The sequence below is a fragment of the Schistocerca gregaria genome, chromosome 4, assembly GCF_023897955.1.
Source record: "Schistocerca gregaria isolate iqSchGreg1 chromosome 4, iqSchGreg1.2, whole genome shotgun sequence".
NCBI classification, from domain to species: domain Eukaryota; kingdom Metazoa; phylum Arthropoda; class Insecta; order Orthoptera; family Acrididae; genus Schistocerca; species Schistocerca gregaria.
This window is the reverse complement of record NC_064923.1, coordinates 697,779,023-697,795,969: the sequence shown is the minus strand read 5'-3', so window position 1 is coordinate 697,795,969 and position 16,947 is coordinate 697,779,023. Positions and strand designations below refer to the sequence as shown.

Here is a 16,947-nt window from a genome sequence, read left to right as displayed (position 1 = left end):
ATGAGTAGAGATCTGGGAGGTAAGGGTCTAGGGATGGTGGAGTGCTGGTGCTGGAATTGGTTGATATCTTTAATGTGGAAGGCTAGGTTTTGGACAATTTGTTGGATATGTTGATCAACAAAGGTCGACATTCTTTTGGTGAGGGCACTGTAACCAGCCACTATGGGGCACCCAGGATTGTTAGATTGGTGGATTTTGGGGAGCATGTAGAAGAAGGTGGGTGCATGGGCTGTTGCTGGGGAGTAGGAAGGTGGATTTAGGGGAGGGGTTCTAAGAAGGGCTGAAGGGTTTCAGCAGGGAATGGAGGTGCCACGAATTCCTCTTTTCTCTAGTTCTGTTCAGCACCTCCTCATTAGTTATGTGATCTACCCATGTAATCCCAGCATTCTTCTGTAGCACCACATTTTGAAAGCTTCTATTCTCTTCTTGTCCAAACTAGTTATCGTCCATGTTTCACTTCCATACATGGCTACACCCCAGACAAATACTTTCAGAAAAAGACTTTCTGATATTTAAATCTATACTCATTGTTAACAAATTTTACTTCTTCAGAAATGCTTTCCTTGCCATTGCCATTCTACATTTTATATCCTCTCTACTTCGACCGAAATCAGTTATTTTGCTTCCCAAGCAGCAAAACTAATTTAATATTTCAAGTGTCTCATTTCCTAATATAATTCCCTCAGCATCACCTGATTTAATTTGACTACTTTCCATTATCCTTGCTTTTCTTTTCTTGGTGTTCATCTTACATCCTCCTTTCAAGACACTGTCCATTCCATTCAACTGTTCTTACAGGTCCTTTGCTATCTCTGACAGAATTACAATGTCACCGGCAAACCTCAAAGTTTTTATTTCTTCTCCTTGGATTTTAATTCCTACTCCAAACTTTAATTTTGTTTCCTTTACTGCTTGCTCAATATACAGATTGAGTAACATTGGGGATAGGCTGCAACCCTGTCTCACTCCCTTCACAACCACTGCTTCCCTTCCATGCCCCTTGACTTTTGTAATTGCAATCTGATTTCTGTACAAATTGTATATAGCCTTTCACTCCCTGTATTTGACCCCTGCCAACTTCAGAATTGGAAAGAGAGGACTCCAATCGACATTGTCAAAAGCCTTCTCTAAGTCTGCAGATGCTTGAAACGTAGGTTTGCCTTCCCTTAATCTGTCTTCCAAGATAATTCATAGGGTCAGTATTGCCTCACCTGTACCAACATTTCTATGGAATCCAAACTGATCCTCCCCGAGGTTGGCTTCTACCAGTTTTTCCATTTGTCTATAAAGAATTTGCGTTACTATTTTGCAGCTGTGATTTATTAAGTTGAGAGTTTGGTAATTTTCATGCCTGTCAGCACTTGTTTTTTTTGGGATTGGAATTATTATATTCTTCTTGAAGTCTGAGGGTATTTCGCCTGTCTCATACATCTTGCTTACCAGCTGGTAGAGTTTTGTCATGACTGGCTCTTCCAAAGCTGTCAGTAGTTCTAATGGAATGTTGTCTACTCCGGGCACCTTGTTTTGACTCAGGTCTTTCAGTTCTCTGTCAAACTCTTCACGCAGTATCTTATCTCCCATTTAGTCTTCATCTACATCCTCTTCCATTTCCATAATATCGCCTTCAAGTACATCACCCTTGTATAGATCCTCTATATACTCCTTCCACGTTTCTGCTTTCCTTTCTTTGCTTAGAAGTGGTTTTCCATATGAGCTCTTGATATTCATACAAGTGGTTCTCTTTTCTCGAAAGGTTTCCTTAATTTTCCTGTAGGCTGTATCTATCTTACCCTTAGTGATATATACCTGTACATCCTTACATTTGTCCTCTAGCCATTCTTGCTTAGCCATTTTGCACTTCCTGTTGATCTCCTTCTTGAGATGTTTGTATTCCTTCTTGCCAGCTTCATTTACTGCATTTTTATTGTGCAACCTTTGGTTCTTTCATTTTATCTAGGTTCCATCTCCTTAAATTCCCACCTTTTTGCAGTTTCTTCAGTTTTAATCTACAGTTCATAACCAGTAGATTGTGGTCAGAGTCCATATCTGCCTCTGGAAATGTCTTACAGTTTAAAACCTGGTTCCTAAATCTCTCTCTTACTATTATACAATTTATCTGAAGCCTTCCAGTGTCTCCAGGCCTCTTCCACATACACAACCTTCTTTCATGATTTTTAAACCAAGTGTTAGCTATGATTGAGTTGTGCTCTGTGCAGAGTTCTACCAGGGGGCTTCCTCTTTCATTTCTTACCCCTATTCCATATCCACCAACTACTTTTCCTTCTCTTCCTTTTCCTGCTATCCAATTCCACTTCCCCATGACTATTAAAGTTTTGTCTTCCTTCACTATCTGAATAATTTCTTTTATCTCATCATACATTTCTTAGTGTCTTCTTTGTCTGCGCAGCTAGTTGGCATATAAACTTGTACTACTGTGGTAGGTGTGGGCTTTGTGTCTATCTTGGCTACAATAATGCCTTCACTAAGCTGTTCATAGTAGCTTACCCATGCTCTTATTTGTTAATTCATTAATAAACCTATCCCTTCGTTACCTCTATTTGATTTTGTGTTTAGTCTTGTATTCACCTGACCAGAAGTCTTGTTCCTCCTGCCACCGAACTTCACTAATTCCCACTATATCTAACTTTAATCTATCCATTTCCCTTTTTAAATTTTCTAACCTACCTGCCCGATTAAGGGATCTGACATTCTACGCTCCGATCTGTAGAACGCCAGTTTTCTTTTTCCTGATAACGACGTCCTCTTGAGCAGTCCCAGCCCGGAGATCCGAATGGGGGACTATTTTACCTCCAGAATATTTTACCCAAGAGGACACCATCATCATGTAACCATACAGTAAAGCTGCATGCCCTCGGTAAAAATTATGGCTATAATTTCTCCTTGTTTTCAGCCATTCACAGTACCAACACAGCAAGGCCGTTTTGGTTAAAGTTACAAGGCCAGATCAGTCAATCATTCAGACTGTTGCACCTGCAACTACTGAAAAGGCTGCTGCCCCTCTTCAGGAACCGCACCTTTGTGACACCCCTCCATTGTGGTTGTACCTACAGTACAGCTATCTGTATCACTGAGGCAAGTAAGCCTCTCCACCAGTGGCAAAGTCCATGGTTCGTGGGGGGGGGGGGGGGGGGGGGGGACACATTATTACAAAATCATTTTACATCTCCCATATAACAGTTTCATGACTAAACAGTTAGATCAAATTGTCTTCAGTGGGGTTTGAAAGCGGTACCCAATGTTGTATGTAGATAGAGTATCAGCCAAAACATCAATTTAGTCCATGCTATGTGCTGTCATCCAGTAGAATGTGCGTACGTAGTAATTAAAAATAACACCATAACTATGAAGCACAAGAAAGGCATATCTGTGAGTGTTAGTTACCAAAGAGCTTTGGTATGACCACCTCACACTCTACCAACTCACCCACACAAGATCTACAAAACTAACACTCACAGATGTGCCTTTCTTATGCTTCATAGTTCTGGTGTTACTTGTAATTAACATTCACGCATGTTCTACTAGACGACAGCACATAGCACTAACTGAATTGATGTTTTGGTTGATACTCTATCTATATACAACATTTGGTACCGATCTGAGTGTCTGACATCTGTGGGTGTCAGATGGAGGCAGCAGGTTTGCTGGCTAGGAATGTGGGAGGAAGGGGCGACAAGTGCACAGGCAATGCACATGATGCATGTGTACCAGAGCCGGTGTGATAAGGCACAGATGAGGGTGTTGTGAGGGCATGGATTGGGAGTGGGTGACAGAACAGGGGAAGGGGAAAACTATTGAATGGAGGGTGTGGGAACAGTGTGTTAGCAGAGATTGGGACCAGGAAGGTTACAGGAGTGAAGAACATGCTGTAAGGATAACTACCTTCGAAGGAATGTGTCCTAAGTTTTTGAAGCAACATCCTCAGGAATTATAAACAAATCAGACCCTTCTGTTCTGCTTTACACATTTTTGTTTTTGGTTTTGCGTCACTGTTAAACTATCTCTATGCACAAGTCAGTTGTGACAGTGCTGTCTCCATTTAGCCATAAATGCTAATTGACAGCTGCCTTAATTTCCCTCTGTTGTGACCTGTTTTTATGTGACTGTACCTAATACTTTTATTGGCAGGGCTGTATTTATTAGATTTGGAAGAATAATGATAATAGTTTGATGCCAGCCGTTAAATTCATATTTTGAAAGTAATGAAGATATAGGTGCTGCTGGTGATCTGTTATATTTGCCCACACACATTCCTCCAGTTTGTCACCGCTTCCTCACTTTGAATGCTCTTAATCCCAGTATCTGCTTTACTTCAAATGACTTAATACATATTCATTGAATGCAGACATCACAAAATAGGCAGAGGTTGTTATTGTAGATGAATCCAGTCAACATTGTGCAGCAACATATTCATAAGACGACTAGAACGATACAAATAAGAAATCAGTTAGATATTTCCAATACAATCTCACATTTGCTGATGGATGGATAATAATATGACATTTATGTGTATGCAATAAAATCTCGTTTTTCAGCCAGATCTGGCACAGTCTTTTGCTTGTATAGGCAAGATTTCAACATTTGGCTCCAATGAAAGAGGGCCAAATGCCGAACAGTCTGATTAGCTAGCATAGTGGTCCAGCCGGAGGACATATTGGTCAGCTTCGATGTGGTATCGCTGTTTACCATGGTTCCACTTAATGATGTATTGGAGCAGCTGGATCGAATTTTTCCTGCCGATATTTTGGAACTATTTAAGTGTTGTTTGACGACCACATACTTCAAGTGGAATGAACAGTTTTATGAGCAAACGGATGGCGTGGCTATGGGAAGCCCTCTAAGTCCCGTCATTCCAAACTTCTGTATGGAGAAATTCGAAGAACAGGCCTTAGGTACTGCCAGCAAAAAACCAAATGTATGGTTCCGATACGTGGATGACACGTTTGTGCTGTGTAGACATGGTAGGGAGGAACTAAGCTGGTTTCACGAACATCTAAACAGCATAAACTCGAGAATTCAGTTTACAGTGGAGGAGGAGGTAGACGGCAAATTAAATTTCCTCGATGTGCTTGTTTTTAGAAAATGGTAGTTCGGGCCACTCAGTATACCGCAAACCCACGCACACGGACCGTTATTTGCACCAGGATTCGAACCATCACCCACATCAGAAGCGGGGTGTTATCAAGACAGAGCTAAAAATATTTGTGAACCTGAGTTGCTTGACACTGACTGAGATACAACATCTCCACAATGCACTAATGAAGAACGGATATTCGTGCGCCGAAATAAAAAGTGCGTTGAGGCAGCCACGCAGAAATCATACTGACGTACAGGCCACTGCAAAATCTAAGGTTTTCCTGCCGTTTGTTAGAAATGTAACGGAAAGAATAGAGAGGATCTTGACGAAGCGGAATATTACCGTAATTTACAAGCCCACCAGGAAGATACAGGAATACCTTAAGCCTGCCAAGGACGCTCGCAAACCTTTGGAAAAAGCTGGAGTGTATAGGATCCCATGCAGCTGTGGTGATGTTTATGTGGGTACAACTGAAAGAACGGTTTCTAATGGAAGAGCACCAGGGAAATTGTAGAAGAGGAGAAACGGAACGATCAGCTGTTGCGGAGCATGCTTTCCAGCCAGGGGACCACAATATTCTTTTCAAGGAGACACAAGTACTAGCGGCCACAAGCGGATACTACGAAAGGCTCTACAGGGAGGTGCAATCGAAATCGCTAAACACCCAAATAATTTCAACCGAAAGGAGGAGGGCGTGAAATTAAATGGTATATGGATGCCGGTGTTAAAGAAGATGTGACCACCCGTCCACTACTGCGTGATGGCAACGGTGATTGACGGCAACGGACAGCGGCCAATTGCACTTACGTTTTCAAAACACGTGACATCACACCACGGCGCGGGAGCTCGCGGAGATGGAATTTAGCGGCAGTCAGTAGTGAGCCAGTGGGTGTGTTGGACCTCCTATCGACCTACGGACCCCCTTGAAGATGTCTCCCGCAGTCGGAGATGAAATGTTGGGAATTGAGACAAAATTCATCAACCGACCACGGCATAACAGCCCGGATAATTATAATGGACATGATATTTCCGGCCGTAAAAGTCTACATTTTAGTATAATTTTAGACTGTTACTCTCTCTCTTTTCAGATCCTTAAATTTCCCTGCAATGTTCAGACAGCTGACATTCTTGACTCCAGTTCGTAGAATGTTAGCCTTACAGGGTGTTCATAAAGTCTGGGAACACTTTCAGTTATTTGTTGCACAAGAACTAAACATTGTACAGATGTCATACATATTGCATTTTGAAGAGAAACTCAGGAAGTTTTAATTACAAACATTCGATATGTGAATCATGAGTGACTCGGGCAGATGTCAATACGGTAATCAAATTCTTGCCATACCTGTCCCAGCATGGCATCGTCGACTGTGGCAATCATTTCCCACATTCTCTCCCGGAGCTCTGTTACATCACGTGGTAGAGGCGGTACATACACCAGATCTTTAATGTGTCACCATTTTGGCCAGACGGTGACGCTGTGGAAGACAATAAATGTAATAGCACTAATGTGGGTTTTATAATGTATTATTTATGTGTACTTTTACAATATTTCTTGGTATGTATGCATAAAAATTATTTCCTTGAGTTTCACAAAGTAATGTGAAGGAACTTGAAACTTGAAACACACAATCATAGTGTGGTCTGACCATGTGTATGTCGTTCTTGTGAGACTGGTACTAAGTTTCTAACTGCCTAGACAGAATTGATGTATGACTACTTGTATATGTACTAGTTTTGATGAAAATAAATTGTTACTAACATGTTGTTGTTGTTGTTGTTGCTGCTGCCGCCGCTGCTGCTGCTGCTGCTGCTGCTGCTGCTGCTGCTACTACTACTGCTAGAACTACTCCCACTTTTGCTACTACTCCTGCTACTGTTGCTGCTGATATAATTACTGCTAAAATAAATTGTCGTATTTTCCAGTGGTGGAAGACTTTGGGACCATATCAGCTCTTATTTTGAATCACTACCCAATACTCCTATACACATTTCAAGCAAAGGCAATGCTTATTATGGTAAAAATGTCACCCATAAAGGAAAACAAGATGGCTATGAGACAGAAATTTTGTCGTCACCTGAGGAAGTGAAGGAAGTTGAAGAAACTCCTAAAGGCAATGACACCTGTTCAGTTTCAAGTCAGGATAATAGTTATCTGGATCTGATACGTGATTATGAGTCTGCATCAAAAACAGTATCTGTCCATTATAGAGATGATTCTTCTTTTGTTGGAAAGGATTTAAAGAACCTTGATGAATTGCTTGGTGGAACTGAAGCTAATATGACTGATGCCAATGGTAATTCCATCAAGTGTCCTGTTCCAAGTGTAAGTGTAAAAAATGGGTCAGAAAGACAATTTCCAAGCTATGGCGAAACAGGGGAGACTTATGGAGGTGTGGACATAAAAGCTGCAAGTGAGCAGTTACATGACCAGCCATCTTCTAATTCAGATCCTGCAGTGGATGCATTCTCCTTTTCATGGAAGAATTTAGAGAGATTAGAGACTTATGATTTGCTAGAGAATGCTCAGAAATTGATCAGATCTGTGAATGAAACACTTCTTGAAAGTGAAGTCGAGCTAAGACACATTGACAGCCCAGTTTCAGATTCAAATGGCATTTCTACATCACTCTGTGAGAAAAGGAGCACAAACTCAAATACACATGCAGAAAATTGGAATAATGAAGTAAAGAGTACTAGCCAACCAAATGACACTGTTGACAGAGTTGTCTGCAGCAAGACAGACAAAAAAACATCAAAGAATGTGATTCGAGGGAAGTCTTCAGAACCAGCTGGTAGAACAAGAGAGACTCGGACCTCAACCAATAGACGACGGTCTGTTAATAGTCGATCAGAACGAAGATTTAGTACTGATGTAAGTATGTGTGGTGTTTAAATATGTAACTGAACTATTGCAAAACTAACATAATCATTATCAAATACGTTTTTGGATTAAACATCTTTGCCTGTTGCAAAACCAGGCAATTTAAAGCTGATCACACCATCCTCTTCATAGGAGGTGGTCATGCCATTCCTTTTTACTCTATTGGATATTTTCTGCTATTCTTATAACATGGAGCTCCTCTCACACGTCACTGTTCATTGTATGATCTTCTAGTCAAACATCCTAGAAGTATCATTTCTGCCAATTCAGTTTTCTACAATTGTCTGGTTGTTAAAGTCAGTTCTTCAGATCAGTCATAGAGCAGTAAAGTTACAGTCATTGTATTATACAATAGTTGCTACTCACCATATAGTAGAGATGCTGAGTCACAGAAAGGTGCAACAAAAAGACTATCCGAAAATGAGCTTTTGGCCAGCAGGGCTTTCATCAAAAATAGAAGACACACACACACACACACACACACACACATTTATCTGTGGCTCAGCATCTCTGCTATATGGTGAGTAGCATAATATTGTTACATTCCAACCTGGATTTTCCATTGTTTTCTCATACAATTTAAGTACTTTCTCCGGGTTTTATGCAGAAGCAATCTTTTAATCGTACTTAACATGTGCAAGTACCTTTGTAATTTCTTTTCAGGATTATTGTCATAAGCATGAGAGATATCACAGCCCAGATAGTTGACTCACCAGCAGGAAAATTATAGTTGTAGTTATTCCAAGTGAAGACAAATGTCAGTTATACTATGCATTATTTGAGGAAAGACAACGTATCTTTCCTGGTCCATTTTTTTTCCTGGTGTTTAATAATCATGTACACTATGGATATATCATTAGTCATACACGTAACTGAAGTAAATCTTAAACTGAAAATTCCATATGTGTCAATACACAAATTATTATAACTCTGGAGCTGTACATGAACTGTGTGAATTCATTATGGTGTGAAGCTTTCACATACTGCAGTCTCAATATAAATGTCATACCATGAAACCAAAGTGGACCTGGAGAATCTCTCTTCACATCTAGTGCATGCTAAGTCCACAAAGCATTAATAGTGGTTTCTGGAAGGCTGTGACGAATAATTTGACCGCATGTCAAGCACGTGGACATGTACAGGCCAGGGAAACACCAGCACATGTCGTTTTGAAAAATGCTAGCACATTCCTGAGCAAATGTGACTACTAATTATCCTGATGAAATAAGGCCTGTGGAGTTGCCTGAAATAGTACAAGACCTACGACTAAAACTGTCCTGCCTTATTCTCAATAAATAGAAGTTGAGATTGCAAATTGTATCCAGTTGTGTGCCAAACAGTTTTTGTCCACTATGCTGCTCAACAATGCTGTCTCTGAGATTACTATCACAACACTACATCTAGACATCTACATGACTACTCTGCAATTCACATTTAAGTGCTTGGCAGAGGGTTCATCGAACCACAATCATACTATCTCTCTACTATTCCACTCCCGAACAGCGAGCGGGAAAAACGAACACCTAAACCTTTCTGTTCGAGCTCTGATTTCTCTTATTTTATTTTGATGATCGTTCCTACCTATGTAGGTTGGGCTCAACAAAATATTTTCGAAAATTGGAAGAGAAAGTTGGTGACTGAAATTTCGTAAAAAGGTCTCGCCGCGACGAAAAACGTCTATGCTGTAATGACTTCCATCCCAACTCGTGTATCATATCTGCCACACTCTCTACCCTATAACGCGATAATACAAAATGAGCTGCCCTTTTTTGCACCCTTTCGATGTCCTCCGTCAATCCCACCTGGTAAGGATCCCACACCGCACAGCAATATTCTAACAGAGGACGAACGAGTGTAGTGTAAGCTGTCTCTTTAGTGGACTTGTTGCATCTTCTAAGTGTCCTGCCAATGAAACGCAACCTTTGGCTCGCCTTCCCGACAATATTATCTATGTGGTCCTTCCAACTGAAGTTGTTTGTAATTTTAACACCCAGGTACTTAGTTGAATTGACAGCCTTGAGAATTGTACTATTTATCGAGTAATCGAATTCCAACGGATTTCTTTTGGAACTCATGTGGATCATCTCACACTTTTCGTTATTTAGCGTCAACTGCCACCTGACACACCATACAGCAATCTTTTCTAAATCGCTTTGCAGCTGATACTGGTCTTCGGATGACCTTACTAGACGGTAAATTACAGCATCATCTGCGAACAGTCTAAGAGAACTGCTCAGATTGTCACCCAGGTCATTTATATAGATCAGGAACAGTAGAGGTCCCAGGACGCTTCCCTGGGGAACACCTGATATCACTTCAGTTTTACTCGATGATTTGCTGTCTATTACTACGAACTGCGACCTTCCTGACAGGAAATCACTTACATGTGGCCATCACTGTAGGAGGGGGTGAAATGGGATTTATGTGAACATTTAAGTTTGCTGCCCAGCATGCTGGGGTGGTGGTGTTGATGCTTCTTTTGCAGTCTGGGACACTTGTGGTTTTGGTATAATAAAATTTCATGCTATATCATTTGTGTTAATAATTCAGTCTGCATCAAACAATACCAAACTGTCTATGCAGACAGATCAACAAATGTTGCTTCAGTTTGTAGCAACCACTGTGGTTGAAGCTGTGCAGGCAGTTACTGCTATGCAGATAAGGTGGCAGTCATCCTGCACTTTGCTCAAATTTTGGTTTGTATACTCTTGTTGCTGTATATAACTTTCTTCTATGCACCGCTTTCATACACACACATCACTTATGAAATCAGGCCTTTAGTTGCTGAAATGTTACAGCGTGAAACATCTATTTCCTAGAAATGATTATTCTGCACCATTCTAGGTAACTCATTTACTGTCATTGCACTATTAAACATTAATCAGGTGTACTGGCATTAGGTACTATCTTTTTTGTTTTGTGTTATGGCTCTTATGACCATCACCACTCTCCTGTAGCCCAGAGTCAGTTCATTAATTTTGCAATGAGTTTAATAATTTGGGCAGCTGATCACATTTTGACAGTACTCGGGATGGTGAGGTAGTGACTCACTGCAGAAAAGGTAGCAACAGTAGAATGTGAATGCATGCACAGTTTTCATAATGATCATCTTTTATTCTTCTTATTTGTTGTAAGTTGTAGGCTTGTAGTCCATTCTGAAAGGCAACTTTTTTATACTGGTCTAGAAGATGCTCGGCTTAATTTTGTTAAATAATATGAACATTGGTGGACTTTCTGTTGTTGAATAGATAGTTTTTCAGTCATTTCACTTCACAATACAAATCAACATCAACCACCATGCTAATACTACAAACATAACTTGTACTCCGTCTGTGCACTTCTAGTTCTTACTACTAACTGCCCAAAGACAAAGATTTACCTCTAACAGCATGCAACAAAGAAAATACTATCGTATATTGATCTATTTGTGCTAAGTTATCTTTGAAACATACAATCAAAAATAAAGTACAAATAATTGTTTTATCACTGCTTATCTTACTAAAAAGTCCATAATAATCATCATAATTACATCAAGTGTTTATGTATATTGACATTTATACATTTTCATAAAGCTGTAAGGTAGTGAATTTGTGGGTTCTGAGTCTTCAACTGGGGAATTGGTCATTTTAAATGATCTAATATCAGTTAGTACTTTTATCTCACCATAACCAGTTTTATTACACTCTTCAGTGTTAGAGCTTTACATAACACTGATCTGTCTGGTCCTGTTACATAGGTCACTGTTGAACACATGTTTATGGCATCTTACTGCAGTCTTAATCAAAGGTTATCTTTTATCCAGAAAAATCAAACAATGGAAAATTCAGAATGGAATAGCAACAATTATGAAAAGAATAGACGGCTACTCAACATCTTCTCTATATGGTTAATAGCAATCCATCCTTTTGATAACAATGTCATTATTTTGTCCATAAAAGCTTGATCAGACAGATCTGCACTGTCAGTTTGTGAACTTCATATAGGTTGCTGTTAAGGTGTCACAAGATTGCTAATTTTGCCATACCTTATACTCCAGCATGGAATTTGTTGTTGGTAATATTGACTCATTCAGAAGAAATGGCAACATTCATTCCACGACCATTTGATGGAAATGATTTGCACTTCAGTAGCACTTACTTAAACCATGTGCACGAGGTGTACATTGTTCAGCGGGTTTCATTTTCAGTAGACTTCCAACAACACTGAAAAATCAAATGAAACTATTAGAGCACTCTGGATGGATTGTGACCCTATATCTAATGGTTAACTGGCTATGTTTGACTTAATGTCTTCCACTATGGATTCATGGTAGGTGTTTTTAATTCTTAATTCTTGACTGGGTGTTCTAGCCCTTGATTGATCTTATACCATATTAGACTGCTGGATGTTTCCTGATGATTACCATAGTGTATGTGTTTCTGTTAGGGAAAAATTCTACGTGGGAAAAATATATATAAAAAACAAAGATGCTGTGACTTAGCAAACGGGAAAGCGCTGGTAGATAGACACAATAAAACACACACACACAAATTCACAAATTTCAAGCTTTCACAACCCAAGGGTGCTTCATCAGGAAAGAGGGAAGGAGAGGGAAAGATGAGAGGATGTGGGTTTAAAGGGAGAGGATAAGGAGTCATTCCAATCCCGGGAGCGGAAAGACTTACCTTAGAGGGAAAAAAGGACAGGTATACACTCACGCGCGCACACACACACACACACACACACACACACACACACACAAAATGCAAAGAGGTTGGGCATAGATGTCAGTTGAGGCAGAAGTACAGAGGCAAAGATGCTGTTGAATGACAGGTGATGTACGAGGGGCGGCAACTTGAAATTAGCGGAGGCTGAGGCCTGGTGGGTAACGGGGAGAGAGAATATATTGAAGGGAAAGTTCCCATCTCCATAGTTCTAATAGGTTGGTGTCAGTGGGAAGTATCCAGGTAACCCGGACAGTGTAACACTGTGCCAAGATGTGCTGGCTGTGCACCCAGGCATGTTTAGCCACAGGGTGATCCTCATTACCAACAAACACTGTCTACCTGTGTCCAGTCATGCGAATGGACAGTTTGTTGCTGGTCAATCCCATGGGGTGTGCTCACCATTAGTCCGGATCATGGAGATGACCTGTGAATAGGTTGGTGTAGAATGATGGCATGTGAGTGCCCATTGCTGTACCACAGATTTGTTGGTAGATTTGTCTGTAGATGATGCATTCAAAGGAGAAGTAATTGTGGGAGAAAATATAATTAATCATTGTGAGCAGGGAAGATATTGTAGTTTGGAGTCAACAAGGCACTGGATAAGGTAGTGTCCAATAGTATCGAGGCATGGGCATTGGGGATATTAGTATAGGAGGGCATGGCATCCACAGTGACGAGTAGAGCAACTGGTAATAAAGGAACAGGAACTGTGGAGAATTGATGGAGAAAATGATTGGTGTCTTTTTATACTAGAAGGTAGGTTACAAGTAATAGGCTGAAGGTACTGGTCCAGAAGAGCAGAGCTTCTCTCTGTGGCAGTACAGTACCTGGCCATAAAACGAAATCCTGAGTGGTTGAGTTTATGGGCTTAGGAAGCTTGTAGAAGGTAGGAGTTGTCAGCAGGTAGATTTATAACATCGGGATCAGGTTTTAGGTTGTGATGTATGGTTCTCTCTCTGGATGTAAGGTTGGCTTGACCATGAAATTACCCATCACTGGCTGCAATCCCTCCATCCACAATGATTTATATTTGTTCAAATTCCATCAGTCCGTAGTTCTCAGCAACCTAGTTATGCAAAACCACATAAATCAGGCCTAGCTCTCCTTGCAACACTTCCTCTGTATCCATATTCTTGGACTGTAACTGTCCACAACCTCCACAAAAGCCTGCAGGAACCCTCCGTAGCATCTCCTCATAGCCCACAAACACTGCCTCACAGATCTTAATTTACCACATCCTTGAAAACTCCTCTACCATACAGAATCCAGAACCTAAACAGATTGGAAACAACTCATGAACCCACTGCGGGTTCGGGGGTAAGAATAGGCCCGTGGTAATCCTGCCTGTCGTAAGAGGCGACTAAAGGAGTCTCAAACGTTTTGGCCCTTATGTGATGGTCCCATGTCGGGTTTGACCTCCATATCACAAAATAATGCCGAAGAGCGAGCCGATTGGGGAAGGGCGCCGTACTTGGTGCATTGTGTCCATCGTGCGTTGAGACCTTTCGCCGGCTTATTTCTTGTTGCATTGCAGTTCTGCCCGCCCTCCATCTCTTGGGCATGGATACGTTCCTGCATGCACTTTCTGCCATGCAATGTGCAGTGCTGCTTTATGCACTGACAACAACCATGGACTACTTGTCACCTAATATCCAGCACGGTAGCCAGTCTGTTGTGGTGGGGCCATGCCAAGGAGTAGGTGCCCATCTCCCTGGGGTATCAGGACTATCGGCAATGGCCATCTGCCAGGTGGCCCTTGCTGTGGCTGGGCTGCACCTGTGGGAAGGGCCCTTGGTCGGAGTAGGTGGCATTAGGGTGGATGACACGCAATGAAGTGTGGCACATCTTCTCTTGCTGATGGCCAACCGCCAGCAGTCTCTAAGCGTTCGAGGGCTCACTTTAAAGCTAACATGTATGACCCCAAATTGTTCCCCTCCCTGGCCACACCATGGGAGGAACGAAAGGCTATAAACAACAACAAAACATATTCACCCCGGTATCTCGTTTGTACCAGATCTGATGGGGGATCCTTTCTGTCCGTGAAGCCTCAGTTCTTTGTGGAGCATTTAGAGGACAAGTTTGGGGAGGTGGAGGGCTTCCCCAAAATGCGGTCCTCGTCAGTCTTGATGAAAACAGCATTCTCTGCCCAGTCAGGAGCATTGCTCACTTGTAAGAAGCTGGGGGATGTTTCAGTTACTATCATGCCCCATAAAAGCTTAATTATGGCCCAGGGCATTATTTTCCACAGGGATCTTCTTTTACAGTCCGATGATGAGCTGCACGCCAATTTAGAGCGAAGAGGTGTCCATTTTGTCTGGCGTGTCCTCTGGGGTCCGAGGGATCATCAAGTTGCCACCGGTGCCTTCATCTTGGCCTTCGAGGGTGACACATTACCTGAGAAGGTCAAGGTGATGGTCCGCCGCTCTGATGTCAAGCCATATATCCCTCCCTCGATGTGGTGCTTCAAGTGTTGGAAGTTCAGCCATATGTCTTTCCGCTGTTCTTCCAGCCTCACATGTCGCAATTGTGGTTATCCATCCCATCCTGAAACTCCATGTGCTCCACCTCCCATCTGGTTAATTGCAGAGAGCAGCATGTCCCTTGCTCATCGGACTGTAAGATTCTACAGAAGGAAAGGAAAATAATGGAATACAAGACCCTGGACCAACTGACCTACACTGAGGCTAAGCAGAAATTTGACGGCTTCATCTCGTGTGCATGCATGACATCATCTTTGCCACCACTGTCACTCCTGTTACAGTTCCATCAGCTCCACCACTTACAGTGAGCTCTCAGATACCGAAGGACCACACCTGCCCCCTTGATGGTGGGGGGCACTTCCCTCCTTGTTGCTCCTACACCATCGACCTCGGGAGCAGCACCCCCTCAACCACCGGGGACACCAGTCCCCACTTCTAAGCCAGAGAAGCATAAGTCTTGTTTGGCTTCTCTCACTAGAAAGGGATCTCTTGAGTCACTTCCTACCCAGGTTCCTACCAGCGGTACAGCAGACACCCGCCAGTGGCTGAAGAAGGCACAGGTTGCTGGTCGTCGAGCTTCGTGATCGTCTTCAGTCCCGGAGACTGAATCGAAGAAGCCCTCCCAGCAAGGGCAACCAAAGGAACAGCATCTTTACTGCTGCAGACTCTGCCATTCCCTGTTCTTCTGGGTCCCCTTGGTGGAGGACTGTGCTTTGGTGGTCGTCTGAGATCGCTGAGGCGATTAAAGATCACAGGCGAGCACTCCAGCGTCACAAGCGGCATCCCTCATTGGAACAGCTAATTACCTTTAAACGGCTCCGTGCGCGGGTCCGCTGCCTCATTCGCCATCGCAAGCAGGAGTGATGGGAAAGAAACGTGTCCACCATTGGCCTCTTTACATCTCCATCGCAGGTTTGGGCCAAGATTAGGCATCTCTGTAACTATTGGACTCCTGTCAGTGAACCTGTGCTTTCGCTGAATGGAGCAGCAGTCTGTACTGACTCCGACACAATTGCAAACTGCTTAGCAGGGCATTTTGCTCAGAATTCCACTTCTGCGAATTACCCACTGGCCTCCCTGAAAGACCGGTTGGAACGTTGGGGTCTTTCATTTCACTCACACCACCCTGAATTGTACAATGTTCCGTTCCGTGAGTGGGAATTCCAAAGTGCCCTAGCCGCTTGCCCGGGCCAGATCGCATCCACTGTCAGGTGCTCAAACACCTATCAGTGGACTGCCAGCGATGCCTCCTAGACCTTTACAACCGTATCTGGGTTGCGGGTGAGTTCCTGTTGCAATGGTAGGAAAGGGCATTCTGACTGCGTCTCAGTGTGGGTTTCGTAAAGGCCGCTCTGCTGCCAATAATCTGGTGTGCCTGGAGTCTGCCATCCGTACAGCATTTGCTTCCCATCAGCACCTGGTTGCCATCTTTTTTGACATGCAGAAGGCATACGATACGACATCACATCCTCTCCATGCTTCATGGTTGAGGTCTTCGGGGTTCACTCCCGATTTTCATTAAAATTTTCTGTCGCTTCGTTCCTTCCACGTGCAAGTTGCGGCCTCACAAAGCTCCTCCCGAGTTTAGGAGAATGGGGTTTCCACGAGGATCTGTCTTAGTGTTTGCCTCTTTTTAACTGCAATTAATGGGCTCGCTGCGGCAGTGGGAACGTCTGTCTCAGCTTCCTTGTATGCGGATGGCTTCTGCCTATACTACAGCTCCACTGGCATTGCAGCTGCTGAATGGCAGCTGCAGGGCACTATCCGCAAGGCGCAGTCTTGGGC

At 42.6% G+C, this 16,947-nt stretch overlaps 1 protein-coding gene across 1 annotated transcript in view; it reads left to right on the top strand.

Annotated features, from left to right (window-relative positions):
* The window catches only part of LOC126267483 (ribosomal protein S6 kinase delta-1), a 221,007-nt gene that overhangs the window by 132,065 nt on the left and 71,995 nt on the right, over nucleotides 1-16,947 (top strand). Inside the window, exon 10 of the mRNA XM_049972768.1 lies at nucleotides 7,019-7,967. Coding sequence (XP_049828725.1) covers nucleotides 7,019-7,967 — 949 coding nt within the window. The remainder of the gene's footprint in view (nucleotides 1-7,018; nucleotides 7,968-16,947) is intronic.